The sequence below is a fragment of the Fragaria vesca genome, linkage group LG5 (genome assembly GCF_000184155.1).
Source record: "Fragaria vesca subsp. vesca linkage group LG5, FraVesHawaii_1.0, whole genome shotgun sequence".
Lineage (NCBI taxonomy): Eukaryota > Viridiplantae > Streptophyta > Magnoliopsida > Rosales > Rosaceae > Fragaria > Fragaria vesca.
This window is the reverse complement of record NC_020495.1, coordinates 4320324-4336567: the sequence shown is the minus strand read 5'-3', so window position 1 is coordinate 4336567 and position 16244 is coordinate 4320324. Positions and strand designations below refer to the sequence as shown.

Sequence of the window (16244 nt, the reverse complement as noted above, 5' to 3'; positions counted from 1 at the left end):
TTTTGAATACATCTGAACTTCTATTCATTTTAAAAAAGTCTTAATTGAATACCCCTGAACTTTGGTAGAATTCATAATGATTTTTTTAAAATCTAGTTGAATACACCCAAACTTTGATTGATTTTTTAAAAGTCTGTATTGAATACACGTAGGCTTTCAAATTTCATAGATTTCTTTAAAACTTCCACTAATTACATATACAATACACCCCTACATCTAAACTTCTATTCATTTTAAAAAGTCTTAATTGAATACCTCTGAATTTTGGTGGAATTCACGATGATTTTTTAAAATCTAGTTGAATACACCCAGACTTTAATGGATTTTTAAAAGTCTGTATTGAATACATCTAGACTTTCAAATTCCATAGACTTCTTTAAAACTTCCACTAATTCTATATACAATACACCCTTTTAAATACAAATCCTTGTCATTTTAAAACTCTACATTATTAAATCCACACAACAGAATTCTCAATTAATAGAATCTAAATTTATGAAATAGTAATTCCCATGATTGATGAGATGATAAAAATGTACTTTCTCAAAAACAAAAAATCAAAACAAAAAGGAAAATGCAGAATGAATATGGAGAGATAATATCTTAATCCCTATTCATCCCTTGCCGGGATAAAAATGATGGAGATATTTCCAGTTGCATACAAGACAAAAAGGAAATGTACTACAATGTAATAAGGATCTCACAGAAACAATAACTTCGATAACACACGCCTCACAACTTGAACTACAAAACTGAACAGTGGGTTCCCAGTATAAGTTGACCGACACAAATTGATAGCAATTCAATCACATATGACCAAGAATTAGAAAACCCAGTTGATCAAATCCATCAAAAGAACCGAAACGCTTATTTATAGGGATCAAATATAGAGGCCAAAGCCAAGACCAACCATTTTGTGCCGAAAACGCCTCTATTGAAGAGCTGGTTCAACAGAGACATGGATGCCTATGTGAAGACGATGAAGCCTCTCTCGCAGGTGGTCTTTGATCGCTCAGCTGAAGCTCTACAAGACTTTTTCGCAGAAACTCAACTACTCTGTTCTTGAACCCCGATGGACTTTCTCTATTTGGTTTCGCTGTCTTCAATTTTACGTTATTATGTACCCCTCATTTTAACATTTCATCTCTTTTACATTTTTACATTTTACATTTACATTCCAAAATTCTACTGAAACATTCAGAGACCCATCAGTAATTCAGGACTCCACTGTAGAGCTGCTATCCAGTGCAAAATGCCCCACACAAGGTCAAGTGACTTAGTCTTGATGGGTCTCAGAACATTTGGAGTATAAATGTGACCACAAATGAGAATATACGTTTACCATCATCACTTTCCTAGAATTAGAATATATGGACAGTATCAGAATAAAATTGTGATCCGATTCCTAAATCTACTTCTTGCATTAGCTAGTTTATTCACTTTGTTGTGGAATTAAATTTTACTAGAGAATTTTGGAGGTGAGATTCTCAATGTGTTCAGTTGATGAGATAATAGCCTAATAGAAATCTACTTTCTCAAAAAAGAAAAAGAAAAGAACAAGGAAAATGTTACATTGATGAGAAAGTACATTTCTATTAATCCATGATCATCGCTAGCCGGGATAAAAATGATGGAGATATTTCCAGTTGCATACAAGACAAGAATTAATGCAATATTACAAGGTACATTGGATGAAATTTAATATCAGATTATTTCCATATAATCCAACTTAAAAGAAAACTAGGTCTACTTGAGCAAACACCGGTGATCAAGCCAAGTGATAATATCTTCAAGGACTGAAAAAATTCTATCATCAGGTTCACCTTCAAGAATGCAATGAAAGCCATCAGGGTAGAGTTTTAGACTTTTGTCTTTGCTTGATGCCTTCTCATAAAGAAACTGGCTCACTAAGGGATCAGTCACCTTATCTGCAGCTCCATGAAGAATTAGCAGTGGAGATGAAACCTGTGACATTTCACATTTGCATATCCCGTTTGGTTAGTCCATCATACATGTTACTCTAAACATGACTAATAATTCAGGAAATCACAAAGTAAAACCGACCTTATCCACTTGCATCTCTATCTCCTTAGTAGCGTTTAGAAGTTCCACAGCAGTCTTCAATCGCACGGGGCCATTGTAGCATGTCACATTGTAGACAGCCTGATTAGAAATGACCAAAGCATTATTGACTTGATTATGTTCGTACAGTACTGAGTTTTCTCTCCAAGATTACATTTGCCCCATAGTACTAACCAGTTTCCTCTTCCTTTCATCTCTGAAGGCCAACTCGGCCAAGTCTTTCTGTGGGACAAGCTTTGCTTTAGGGACAACTCTGGACATAAGAGTTAATATCTTCTGTGCCGCAGGTGGAGGTGTTACATCCTCTGCAATCTATCAGCAACTCAATGTCAGCTAAAATTTTAATATTACACTTTGAAGTACACTGATTGACACACAATTAGGGTTCAGAAGTTCTTATTGCGCAAATTCTGCTCGCACGAAATTGACATTGAGTTGCTTGTGGTAGGCTACCGGAATTTGATTAATTGTTCAAAGAATGAATACTTTCTTCTCACCATATTTCACCATCCTATCATGTGCCTTGTGTTAGATAGGGTAAAATTAACTTCCCTTGAGCGAAGCGAGACACATATCACAAGACTAATACTTGTCATGATATTCCAGGTAAAGAGGTAATTAACTAGTATCAATACTACAGACTCAGCTAACTAATAGTAGAATGTACAAGTTTCAATTTGCCAAAATTGGCCATCACAACAAACACCATGAATCCGAACATTGAAACAGAAGTATTTAAATCTAAGTGAAGTACATGATACTACGGAGCTTAATATCATAGTAGAAAACTGAAACTGAAACTGAAGTTGAAGTGAATGAATGTTAACTAGTTCAATAGATGCATATATTGGAGCAAGATGGACTTACTTTACACATTGGAGCCACAAGAACTATGCCATCCCAGGCATATGGTTGCTTGAAGTGAACTTTTAGAGTAACAGCTCCACCCATGGACTGCCCCAATATGAAGTGAGGCAACCCTTTCAACTCTGGTTTTGCTGTCAGTCACAATTTAAAAAACAATTAGTTAGTCTAAGAAGGTGAGGCTGCAACCCCTGATAACAAAGAGGCTAAGAGTTAAGACTAAAGCCAAACCTTTAATCTTTGTATACTGTTCAATAACATCATCGGCTAACTGATCAAAGCTCGGGATAAAACCGTGCAATCCTTCCGAAAGGCCAAATCCTGGGTAGTCCATGGCGTACACAGCGTACCCAGCCGCAGCAATTTGCTTGGCAATACCTAGAGATTCCAAATATCATCCCTTCTGCTTAACCCTTAAAAATGTGGGTCAACTATAACAATGTACCAAAACCAACAACATGCATGAAAGCTCCAGACTTCACTCATTATAGAATACTCAAATGACAAAATAACAAACCTTCAAAGAAGAAAACGCAAGTGTCACCATACCCATGGCAGAAACACAACACCCCTTTAATCGGAACACCTTCTCTTGGCTTCCAGCTTTTACAGAAAATTCCAATTCCCCTTGAATTTATTTCATACCACTACAAGGTACAAATCACAGTAAACACTACTATACACACATTTTATCCATACTTTACTAATTTGCACAAGTAACAAGCTTTACCTCTTCTGTTCTGATCCCAGTTGGAGCCAACTATCCACCAACCCATTCCAATTCAAGAGGAAACCAATTTTAGTAAAATCATGGAGAAATAATTTTCAACAAATCAGGGCTAGTAACTAGTAAGTAATTAGTAATCAGAGACCAACCTTAAACAAGCAGTGATCAAGCTGTTGCTGCAGCTCAACGAATGCGGATCGAACTCTTCTCCTAGCCGGAGCAAAGTCAAGGCTCTGATCGGCGATCAAATTGAGCTCCTCACTAACACCTTCAATGGGTGGCCTTCTCTTGGTTTTGGCCGCTGCAACTATTACCTGACTTGTTCTTCTGACTGAAAATGTTGGCTTCTGGGGTTGCTGGAGTTGTTGGGGGCAAAATGGAAGCTCCAGTTGCTGGAATCTCAGAGATTGAGAAAGTTCCATGGTGGAGTTGAGGAAAAAGTTAAGCACGGAGCTCTCAGAGTTCGAATGAAACTGAGTCAGAAGACTAAGGTTGAAGATAGTTCTGGTTTTGTTGTAGAGGTATGGGTTTTGACCGTCCAAAGTGGACGTCGCTTTCTTTGGGTTTTGGAAGATGCACATGGAGCATGTGTCGAATTCTTTATCTGGATTGTCTGTTTGGTTTTCCATTATAAGAAGTACGGCTACAACTGTGATTCACATGCAGAGATCATATAGTAATGCCGAATGTAACATTTTTTTTACAGCAGCTGTTCAATTTTAGTATTTTACCCAAATTTTTTATAGTAATGCCGAATATTTGAATTTCGGAGCTGAGAGCAGATACATTAGTCGGTATTTGTACGTGGACAATGAGCTAATCCAACGTTTGTATACATAGTTGTTCTTGTACTCTGGAGTCAGAGCCGGCTCTGGGGTGGTCAAGGCGGCGCCGCCGCACAGGGCCCCCGGTCGGCAAGGGGTCCCTTTATTTTTGTCCAGTGGAAGTTTATATATATATATATAATAATTTATCTTTGTTAACAAACTGGGTGTCTGGTTGAGTTGGTTTAAGGAGCGTTTTTGTTTGATGCGGCAAGCAAGTCAGTAGTTCGAGCGAGACCCTCTGCTGTTTTTTTATTTTTATTTTTATTTTTTCCTTCTTCTATTAGGTTTAGTCGTGAAATTAAATAAAAAAAAAAACCCTATTCAATTATTGATCACCTCGGTTTGATCGTTGTTCCTCCGTCTCTCTACTCTCTGTTTCCTCCTGGTACTCATACTTCCTATCTTCATCTTCAAATTTCCCGACTCCTATCTCTTAATTGGCTTTGTTTATACACTCAAACTCTCTTATTCTATAACCTAAAGGTATTCTTTTGATTTCCTATAATTTTATACATAAATTGAATATACACACAATAAATTTAACAACTTGTTCCTTGTATTGGTTCGTAAATTTAGAAGCAAAGGAAGGGAGCTTGGAGGTTTGAAAGCAATTGAGGCTGGGGCTTCAAAATGGAATCAGTGTTCTTTCAAGTTTTTTTTTTTTCTCAACACAAAGGGCCCCAATTTTTTTCTCGCACCGGGTCCTTCAAAACATTGGACCGGCCCTGTCTGGAGTACCGTAGAACACATCGAATATATGTGTTGAAGTTATGTTGTTTTTCCACAAGTGGTGTGAGATTTTTGGAATGTAGATAATATAGGTTGGATTGTTGGAAGCAGATGAGAGAGAAGCTACCTTGGGAGGCCTAGATGTCCTAACTTTAAAGCTGTAACTTGTAATATTATCATCTTCCACTAGGTTCAGTTCAAGCACAGGCACTGTATCATAATGTTGAAGGGACATACAGAAATGAATTAGCTGCAACATAGGAGGGTTAGAAATGACATTAGATTCGGAAGCACCGGGAATCAAGCCAAGTGACAATGTCATCAAGGACGGTGAAAATTGTGTCATCAGGCTCCCCTTGAAGAATGCAGTGATAAGCATCTTGATAGAGCTTCAAAGTCTTATCCTTGCTAGAGGCCTTTTCATAAAGCAACTGGCTCACTATAGGGTCTGTCACCTTATCTGCTTCTCCATGAAGAATTAGCAACGGGGATGAAACCTGCAACATGTTTAGAAACTGGTAAATCCCTGCTGGTATATAAGAAATTGGCAAAGAACACCACAAATATCAACTGACCTTATCCAAGTGCATTTCAATATCGCTAGTCGCCTTCAGAAGTTCTACAGCTGTTCTTGATCGCATTTGGTCCTTGTAAGAAATCACATTGTAACCAGCCTATGTAGAAAGACTAGGATCAGTATTTTTGTTGAAAACAATGAAACGACATGCATGATTCTAACAATTGACTGAGATTGATTCAATAAGTTTGCAGCCTATATAATTATCACTAGACCCTCTTGTACACTAAGCTTTTGCAGCCTACAACACCATACAAGTCCATTGAAATTGAGAGAAGCACATAGGGCTAACCGTTTTTCTCTTTGCGGGTTCTCTGTAGCTTAGATGAGCTATATCTTTCTGTGGGAAGAGTTTTGCCTGAGGCAAAACTTCAGACATGAAGGCTAATAGCTTCAGCACTATAGCTGGAGGCATCACATCATCTGCAATCTTGAAAGGTCAAAATCAATAAATCTTTTGAATTGGTGAAACAAAAGAGGACAAGGATTATGATTATCAAACTAAATCATTAACAAAAGCTTAATTACTTTACACATTGGAGCTACAAGGATCACTCCATCCCATTTATCTGGTTCCTTTAGATGAATCTTTAGAGTCACAGCTCCACCCATCGACTCCCCCATTATAAAAAACGGCAAACCTTTCACTTCAGATCTTCCTGAATTATGAAAGAAAATGATTAGCGAATAGAAAACCTATCATCACCAATGCCATTAGATTACACACCTTTGATACTAGTAAATTGTTCAATAACATCATCGACCAACTCATCAAAGTCTGAGATGTAACCATGCAACCCTTCAGAAAGACCAAACCCTGTATAGTCTACTGCATATACAGCGTACCCGGATTGAGTGATTCTCCTAGCAATGCCTGAAGTCAAAATTCATCAATTTCATCCGTAAAGGAAAAACTTTCAAATGTTGGCAATCAAAAGACAAAGAGGCCAACCTTCAAAGAAGAATGTACAAGTACTACCGTACCCATGGCAAAAACACAGGGCACCTTTTACCTGATCACCTTGTTTTGGCAACCAGCTTTTGCAGAAAATTTCCATACCCCTTGAATTCCTTCCATACCACTAAAAAGGCCAGAGTGAACTTTTAAACCTTTGAATCCATAGCAATAAAACCAATGAGATTAAAGCAATACATTTATCTCTTTCTTTCTTACCTCCTCTGTTCTGATGCCAGCATGATCCATCTGAACACAATTCACAACATGAAAACTACAATATAAATCCAATTATCAAGACTAAAACTTTGAATTGCATACTAGTGTAGCATTAGCACCAACACTACTATGATCAGATTACAACGAACCTTGAACAAGCAATGATCAAGTTGTTTATGCACGTCGACGAATGCCGAGCGAACTCGTCTCCGAGCTGGCGCGTGATCCAGGTTCTGTGAAGCAATGGTGTTCATCTCTTGGCTTAAGTCTTCCATCGGCGACCATTTCCGGGCACTGACCCTGAACTCAGTTTTGGAGACTGAAAAATGTAGTTTGGGGTAGAAAAATAGATTGGGTATTTGCTGTTTTAGCCGATGTTTTATTGGAGAGCTGTACCTCCGGTAAAACAGAAACGGCTCTGGTGATCGGAGACTCACCGAAAAGGAAAGGCTCCCATCTTTCATAGTTGACTAGAGTTTTAGAGAATGTCTCTATACAAGTTACAATATTCATATTTGAACCTGAAGCATAGTCATTATTGCCCCTGTCTATCCGAATTATTACGAATATGTTTCCGGACGTATCCGACGCGTTTCCAACATACCAGCGTGTACCTGTACCTTGTAGATTAAAAATTGTTGTCGGATACGGCTGAATACGGTTTTATATGTCCCATTACGTATCCGATACCGCCGGACACGTATCCCTAAATAAATTGGATCGTGGGGATAGTACTGACTTTTTACCATGGTGTAGTAGTTTTTAGCCTCTGCTCTTGGCAAATTTAAGCGTTGCTTCTCCGGTCTCTCCAGTTCTCTCCTCTTCGTCGAATTCGCTTGGAAGTTTCAATCTCTCGAAACGACGCCGTGGAAACCATAATTTCGATTTATCAAGGAATCAGTCAGGGTTTCATTTGTTCTTTCAGATAATGACTATTCGCGTCTGTCATTCCTAAATCTTCGCATTTACATCATCAGAAATGATGTACATTGATCATCCGAATGACGATGGATTTAGGGTTTAAGGTTTAAAGTTTAGAGAAGACAGTGAAGATTGCGCGTCCGTTGGCCCAAAAATCTGCTTACAGGCTGCTTGAAGAAAAGTTCATCTCACTGTTGCAGTCATGTAAGACCATAAAGGAACTGCACCAGATACAGGCGCAGGTAACCCTCCACGGTTTTTCACAGAATGACTACGTCGCTCCGAAACTAGTCACGGCCTGTGCTGAACTGAAGCGAATGGCTTATGCCCACCAGGTGTTCGATCAAATTCCTGAACCAAATTTTGCTCTATGGAATGCGCTGTTGAGAGGGTATGCGAGGAATGAGGGTCATAGGGAAGTTGTGGCTTTGTTTTGTAGGATGAAGAACATGGACATAATGCCGAATTGCTATACGTTCCCCGTTGTGATTAAATGTTGTGGGAGGTTGGGTAGGTTGGTGGAAGGTGAAGAGGTGCATTGTGTTGCGATAAAATGTGGGTTTAGAGCGAACCCCTTTGTGGGGACGACGCTGATCGAAATGTATGCGGCTGGGGGAGTGATTGGAGCTGCTTATAAGGCGTTTGGTGAGATGTTTGAGAGAAATGTGATTGCTTGGACTTCCATGATTAATGGCTACATTTTGTGTGGTGATATGGTTTCTGCGCAGCGGCTTTTTGATTTGGCACCAGAACGAGATATCGTGTTGTGGAACACTATGGTTTCTGGTTATATTGAGCTGGGGGATATGAGAACAGCTAGAAAGCTTTTTGATAAGATGCCAAGGCGTGATGTTATTTGTTGGAATACCGTATTGAATGGTTATGCAAGTAATCAAGACATTGAGGCTTGTGAGGATTTGTTTGAGAAGATGCCTGAGAGGAATGTTTTCTCATGGAATGGGTTGATGGGAGGCTATGCACGCAAGGGACGTTTCATTGCAGTTCTGGGATCTTTCAAGCAGATGCTTACTGAGAGTAAAGTGCTTCCTAATGATGCCACATTAACGACTGTGCTGTCAGCTTGTGCGAGATTAGGAGCTCTTGATTTGGGCAAGTGGGTGCATGTATATGCCGAGAATATAGGGTACAAGAGAAATGTATATGTTGGGAATGCGTTGATTGACATGTATGCAAAATGTGGTGGTGTTGATAATGCAGTCGATGTCTTCAAAAACATGGAGATGAAAGATCTAATTACTTGGAACACTATAATTTGTGGCTTAGCAACACATGGACGTGGGGGTGATGCTTTAAAGTTGTTTTCACAGATGAAGAGTTGTAAATTGAAACCAGATGGGATCACCTTCATAGGTATTCTGTGCTCTTGTACACATCTAGGATTAGTAGAAGATGGCCTGTCATATTTCCAATCAATGGTTAGTGACTATTCAATTGTGCCTCAAATTGAGCATTATGGTTGTATGGTTGATCTGCTTGGGCGAGCTGGTCTCTTGGAACAGGCAGTGGAGTTTGTGAGGCAGATGCCGATAGAAGCAGATGTTGTCATTTGGACTGCCTTACTTGGGGCATGTCGAATATACAAGAACATTGAGTTGGCTGAGTTGGCTCTCGAACGGCTCATTGAACTTGAACCGAAAAACCCTGCAAACTATGTCATGCTTTCAAATATATATGGTGATCTTGGGAGATGGAAAGATGTCGCAAGATTAAAAGTTGCAGTTAGGGATACAGGGTATAAAAAATTCCCTGGTGTTAGCTCTATAGAGGCCGATCATGGTGTGGTTGAGTTCTGTTCCTTGGATAAGAGGCATCAGGAGACTCAGGATATATATGAAACTCTGGAGGGATTGACCAAACTACTAAGATCTTCTGGATATGTACCAGACATTCTGGAGCTTGGGCATGGAGACTAGTCATAGAACCTGGAATTGGAGAATACGACGTCTGTTCATTTTCTTTGATGCTATTTGATTGCAAGAATTAAAATCATCAGGTATGGCACTTCAACATGTCTATATTCTGTTCCTCTCTTTGGACTAAGAAAGAGCTCAGTCCCATTAGTTAAGCGTTATCAAAATTCATTGTTGCTTAAACTCTGTAGTCTTACATATTTGTGGTGGTTTTTCCATTTCTAGCTTGATCACCTGCTCACCCAAGAAAACGTTAAAAAGAAGAAGCTCACCTGCATTGCCTCCATTTCTGAAGTCACTGAATCTTTATCAGTTTGATCTGTTTTTGCTGTGTTTAAGCTAAAGCCCAATATGCTCTGAGGCCTTATGCCTTTTGACCCTTCCAGGACTAAAACATCAAAGGAATCGGAGCTGCGGAAAACAATTCATGCCTGAACTCTCAACTTTGTAGCCTATATGTTGTCATTTGCTAATATTGTAAGTACTTTCGTGAATATATAATTAAAAGCCATTTTCAGTTTGCTGCTCGTGGGTTCCATTTTCAGTTTGATGTACTCTGATGTTTTCTCTATCAATTCATTATGCCTAACCAATAGGTTTGAAACTAGCGTCTTCAGCGAGTTTAATCACATCCATTGTTTGTAACTGGAGACGCTTTGGCTGCAGCCTAGTGAACAAACCAAGTCCTTATTGGATAGAAGAAAATTTCAGCGTAGTTTTTGGATGACAAGTACGGTTCCATAGGTTGACAAGGTTCCGAAGAGCACAACTAACAGTCCTTCTTTATGTGCTCACCCAAGACGCTCAGAGCTGGGTTGAACATGGAGACTCTCTTCTGCAGGGCGAAGAGAGTGAAACCTGAGACATGTTTCCTAGTACGTTCGTGCGACATTGAAACCTTGTAGAATAAGGAAATCTCTGTTCAATTTGTATTTGCTTTTGATGGGAGCATACTATGGCTTTGACTTTTTCTATCTTTCTTTATTCTTTTACTAAAGACTGATACATATTTGCCAAGTCTTCCATTATGAATTGTTGATTTATTTTTAGGTCAATGAGAAATAAGAAAATTAATCGATTTATTCCTTTGCTGCTATCTTTCAAGTTGTAAATTAGTTCTTCTTAATAGACAAACTGCGAACATCAAAATTCCAAAAATGGGAGGATGGAACATAATCGCTATCCTCCTCGCAGTCTGTGACTTAATTGAAATCACTGTTGCGTTGGTGTTACTGTATCTTTGTTGCTTACGGAGGAAAACAAAGAAGCCAACTAGTTCAAGTGATTCGGAAAATTTTCTGAAGCTCTCTTACCAATCACTTGTAAAAGCTACTGATGGATTCTCCTCTGGAAACTTGATCGGTGAAGGCAGCTTTGGATTAGTGTTCAAAGGAGTACTAAATGAAGGTGAACGAACAGTCGCTGTCAAAGTACTAAACCTTGTTCGTCATGGAGCTTTGAAAAGTTTCCTTGCTGAATGTGAGGCCTTGAGAAACATTAGACACCGTAGTCTTTTGAAAGTACTCTCTGTATGTTCGGGTATCGACTCTCACGGTGATGATTTCAAGGCCTTGATCTATAAGTTCATGATTAATGGGAGCTTAGATAAATGGTTGCATCCAAGTCAGACAGTTGCTGAGACAATGGACAGACCAAGAAGCTTGAGTTTTTCTGAGAGGTTGAACATTGCTATTGATGTCTCTATGGCGGTTGATTATCTCCATCACCATTGTGAGACGCCCATAGTTCATTGTGACCTGAAGCCAAGCAACGTTCTTCTCGATGATGATATGGTTGGGCATGTTGGTGATTTTGGACTGGTCAGAGTCCTTCCCAAGGCTTCTGCTAATCAATCAAGCTCCGTAGGAGTAAAAGGCACCATTGGCTATACTCCTCCAGGTACATATGTTCTTTATTTTCAGAGAGACCTAAATTTGCTAATCTTACTAAATTTAATAGTTTCAAGGCTTGAAATTAAGTACTTGTATACCCAATAGTACGTATGGTATCTGATAATGCAGAGTATGGCATGGGGAACGAAGTTTGGACACGAGGTGACGTGTACAGTTATGGCATCCTTGTGCTGGAAATGTTCACAGGAAAAAGGCCAACTGATGATATGTTTCAAGGTACTTCAAACCTTCACAACTTTGTAAAGGCAGCTTTGCCGGAGCGAATGGTAGATATTGTGGATCCTGCTCTTGTTCAAGAAGTTGTTCAAGGGAACATGCTTGCAGACAGGAATTCCAATGATGGTCGAGCAAGGGTTTCCACCAAACTTCGAGAAAGTTTGATTTCCATTTTAGAAGTTGGGGTTGCTTGTTCTGCAGAGTTGCCTAGAAAAAGGATGGACATTAGTAATGTCGTGGCTGAGTTGTGTAGGATCAGAAACAAGCTTCTTGTATCAAAGAGATGATATGTCAGTAATGTATCCGTAAATCAAATAGATCACCTCCATACAATGTACGGCACCATGCAGTACGTAATAAAATGAATCGATCACCTTGGTCTCAAGCAATCTACGATTGTATAGATTGGTCGGGAGCTGATGTTTTACCATTGATCTATGTACCAAACTACCGATAGTCCGATACTTTAAAAGTTCATATATGTACTACTAAACTTCACATCAGTTCAGTTACCACTAGCTTGTTCAAAGTTTAAACACTGAAATTAAACACTGAAATTGGACGACTTGACGTTGTCTATACGTTCCGTGCCAACTTTCTTGCATGACTTGTACTGATCTGCATCAGGAGTCCATTTCAAAGTTCATTCCCAAGAATTGATTTTAGCATGTGGAATACGCGGGGCGTAAATAACAAAAACACCTCCTACAGCACGCACCTCTCTTCTTTTCGGTCTTTCACGACGTGGTGGCAACGTTTCCATTCTTTTTTAATTATTAGTTTTGTTTAATTTTTAGTCAAAAATAGATGCAGCACTACTAACGCATGCACTATCCATTCAATTTCCAGACTCCAACAGTACGTATGAGAGCCACCAAATTACGACAAAGTTTAGCACCTAGAGCAAGTCCACCCATCAGTTCATCACCATTTTCATGACTTGAGTCATTCTCCATCATGACCCAAATTCAAATTTGCACCTTCCACCCATTAACAAAATCTGACTCTAAGAGCAAGTTCACTCGTTGAGTTAGATTTCTGAAGTGACCTGGGTCACTCCGGGTTATTGTGACTAAATAGCAATTTTCAGTCGTTTGAAATGTGAGATTGCTGTCACGTGGCATTAACTGTTTATTGAATTAATTTTTTTATTTTTTTATTTTTATGAAAATGTATGTTAATCCAGAAGGCGTAAAGCTCATATATTAAAACTACCAATAAGACGAGCAGGAGTTAAACTCCAATACAAGTCTAACGGCTGGTCAACCGGGAGCATAGCTCCGATACAACTCGACTTGCCTACAAAAGCTACAAAGAAAAACTAACTCAAAAACTAATTTCATGGTTGCTTAAACTCTGTAGTCTTACATTTTTGTGGTGGTTTTTCCATTACTAGCTTGATCACCTGCTCACCCAAGAAAACGTTAAAAAGAAGTTCACCTGCATTGCCTCCATTTCTGAAGTCACTGGATATTTATCAGTTTGATCTGTTTTTGCTGTGTTTAAGCTAAAGCCCAAAAGCCCAATATGCTCTGAGGCCTTATGCCTTTAGACCCTTCCAGGACCCAAACATAAAGGAATCGGAGCTGCGGAAAACAATTCATGCCTGAACTCTCAACTCTGTAGCCTATATGTTGTCATTTACTAATATTGTAAGTACTTTCACGAATATATAATTAAAAGCCATTTTCAGTTTGATGCTCGTGTGTTCCATTTCAACTGGTCTCAAACTATAAACCTTAGGTTGTCGTTTCATTTAAATATCTAAACATGAAACTAACCCATCATCCTCTGAACTCAATAATCTAGCTGACATGACATGCTTAATTTGTTGGTATATGTATACATGTTTGTCCTTAAACTAACAATCATTTGTTTATCTAATCTCTTAATCTCTCCTAATCTCTCTACTTAAATACTGACCCAAACACTTCATCAAGATAAGTGCGGCGCTAATATATTCGTTCTTGATGCCTAGATGACCAACAAATGCAGTGTAAATGGGTAATTAAGCCAGGTGGAGTGTACTCTTAGCAAGTTGTTGATTATATCTATCGAGCATAATCAAAATGGTTCACCGATAAGAGAGTATAAATTATATTTGTTTTTGACAACTAGTTTACATAATCTGGTTTATCTGTCTCTTTCATTAATATGCATGCGGATTAGTGTAAACTAGTTTAATTGGTGTGATTTGGACTTGATGACTGTGTGTTTGAACTATCATAGCTCCTTTTTCTCATATCTAGATATTTCGATAATGTAGGAATAATTTTGTTTTGGTTGGAGGTCGGTGTGAAGCTGACAGTCATTTATACCAAACTGAATAGACACAAACTAACTCATTTTTTCGCTGCAGAATGTGACCTTTTGTGAATTGAAGAGAATACAAGTAACACATTGATCAAGTAGCTAGAGGATTTTAGCAGAAATTTGGATTGCTTCCTGGAAAGTAATGAAATGAAGACCTTAATTTCTTGGTGAATTCATTCAATTCAACTATAAGAAAGCAGTCAAACAGTTGAAAATCATAGGCCGCTCTTTGAGATTTGAAGGAAAGTTGTTGTCAACTAAGATTGAAGAAAATAATACAGATCGTTCTCCTTGAAATACAATTCAAACAAAATTATGGATGATTACATCAACCTAAAAGTAAAGAAACAAATAGTTCCACAGCATCATATTCATCGTAATCGATCACGAAGCATCTTTTCTTTTGTAATAGCCTAACTACATCACCGGCCGGCCATTTACATACCAGAAAGTGATGGCTAAACGAAAGTACGTATATCATATGTAGATACTAGAAGGTCTCATCTCTCACTAGCTTAATTTCCTTTCGCTTTCGAAAACATGTAGTTAAACAAAAACAATACATGAAAGAGAAGTGAACTCGATCAGTCTATCCATGCAGCATGGATGTATCAACATCAACTAGCTTCATCAACATCAGCATGAAGAGCAGTGATGTCGATAAGATCAATAATCGAGAGACATCGTTTTTAAGACTACATTATCAATCTTCATTCCATGGCCGGTTCGTGGAGTTGGCTGCCGAGGACTTGGTACAATATTTCATGACATTACCATTGTATGAAATAATAACTTGGGTTGTAATCTAGGCAACCATGTACGTACTTGATCTTGTTGATCTTGAAGCAAACGTACTTGGAGCGCACGCCTAGCATGTGGGCTGCTTGTTGATCATGCATGTTGAATATTCAAAAGCTGCCATATATGCAATCCGAATCTGCATATGAATACTTTGGTGGAAAGATGAGTAGTAACTACCAATTCCACTGATCCAGATACTTATGCCCCACTATCAAATCTTAGAAAGAGCTGTTGTAGATGATTGATTAGTACTTTTCATCTTAGGGTCAAAAGGATATTCAAGTAGCTTGTAGAAATTAAGTTAAGTTTAGCGCAGAAGTCCCGCTGAGGATCTGATATAAACTAAAAGCTTACAGAGGGAGATAATTTAGGTTGAAGTTGCTGCTGCGGCGGCTGTTCTGGGTCATATTCCTCGTCACTGTCACTATCCGTCAAATCTAAGCAGCTTTAGTACACATCAATGGCTTCTGTTTTTGTGGAAGAATGTTCAATCGTTGAAAATGATGATTGCAATCGATGATGTTGATTATTTGAGCTTCGAGTCCCATATATTCAACATCGGCTCCGATCTTTTAGCGGCTTCTAAATCTTTGAAACTTTATAATTATATGCAGCACGAACCATCAGAAAGAATTTCTAATCCCCTTTAGAGACGACTGATATCTATATGATTGACTAAGATATAGTTGCTCGTCGGTCATCGATCATCGTACGTTATTGGCTAGCCTTTCGATGAGAATTTCAACTAATTTGAATGCAAGAATCCAAGCGCGGCAAGTCTCTCAACCCCAACTTCTATCAAAAACTGACTTCAGTATGAATCATATGATAGCATGGATTGATGGAATTAAAGTGAAGAAAAAGCCGCACCACATCACCCATATGCATTTAACTTTAGAGGTGCACGTTTGTTTTGCATTGCAGAAGTATGCGTCTCATTCTCGTTCTCATAACAAGAGGGTTTAGATCGAATCATATTTCTCTTTTGATATGAGGGTTTCAATTGAATGATTGGTATCACAGCTGGATGAATGGAACGAAATTCCTTTAGAGTCATTTCGTACGTGTACAGGCACAGGTCTTTGAGTACAGGAATTCAAACACAATTCACAATACATCTCCCAAAATCACAGTTAAAAACACCGAGGCATGGAGTAATGGAAGCTAGA

The 16244-nt window shown here is 38.7% G+C and overlaps 4 protein-coding genes across 5 annotated transcripts; 2 read left to right on the top strand and 2 right to left on the bottom strand.

Annotated features, from left to right (window-relative positions):
* Positions 1-1575: 1575 nt before the first annotated feature.
* Positions 1576-4158, bottom strand: LOC101313700 (monoglyceride lipase-like). The gene is made up of 8 exons (XM_004299020.1): positions 3823-4158; positions 3677-3706; positions 3464-3593; positions 3178-3324; positions 2950-3080; positions 2257-2394; positions 2065-2163; positions 1576-1965 (listed from the first exon to the last, which is right to left on the bottom strand). The coding sequence occupies exons 1-8, from the start codon at positions 4093-4095 to the stop codon at positions 1747-1749; spliced, it is 1167 nt and encodes a 388-aa protein (XP_004299068.1). The 5' UTR covers positions 4096-4158; the 3' UTR covers positions 1576-1746.
* A 1238-nt stretch (positions 4159-5396) lies between these two features.
* On the bottom strand, positions 5397-7467 carry LOC101313984 (monoglyceride lipase-like). 2 transcript variants are annotated; one of them, XM_004299021.1, is made up of 8 exons: positions 7130-7467; positions 6981-7010; positions 6759-6888; positions 6534-6680; positions 6335-6465; positions 6099-6236; positions 5805-5903; positions 5397-5726 (listed from the first exon to the last, which is right to left on the bottom strand). In XM_004299021.1, exons 1-8 carry the CDS (start codon positions 7442-7444, stop codon positions 5508-5510), a joined length of 1209 nt encoding a protein of 402 aa, XP_004299069.1. In that variant the 5' UTR covers positions 7445-7467; the 3' UTR covers positions 5397-5507. The 2 variants fall into 2 exon arrangements, with proteins under 2 accessions (XP_004299069.1, XP_004299070.1); XM_004299022.1 differs by having other exon boundaries at positions 6828-6888.
* A 492-nt stretch (positions 7468-7959) lies between these two features.
* On the top strand, positions 7960-9835 carry LOC101294856 (pentatricopeptide repeat-containing protein At2g29760, chloroplastic-like). Its single transcript, XM_004300930.1, has 2 exons — positions 7960-7964; positions 8068-9835. Exons 1-2 carry the CDS (start codon positions 7960-7962, stop codon positions 9833-9835), a joined length of 1773 nt encoding a protein of 590 aa, XP_004300978.1.
* A 1154-nt stretch (positions 9836-10989) lies between these two features.
* LOC101294567 (probable LRR receptor-like serine/threonine-protein kinase At3g47570-like) lies at positions 10990-11829 on the top strand. The gene has a single exon (XM_004300929.1). It carries the CDS (start codon positions 10990-10992, stop codon positions 11827-11829), a length of 840 nt encoding a protein of 279 aa, XP_004300977.1.
* The last annotated feature ends 4415 nt before the right edge of the window (positions 11830-16244 follow it).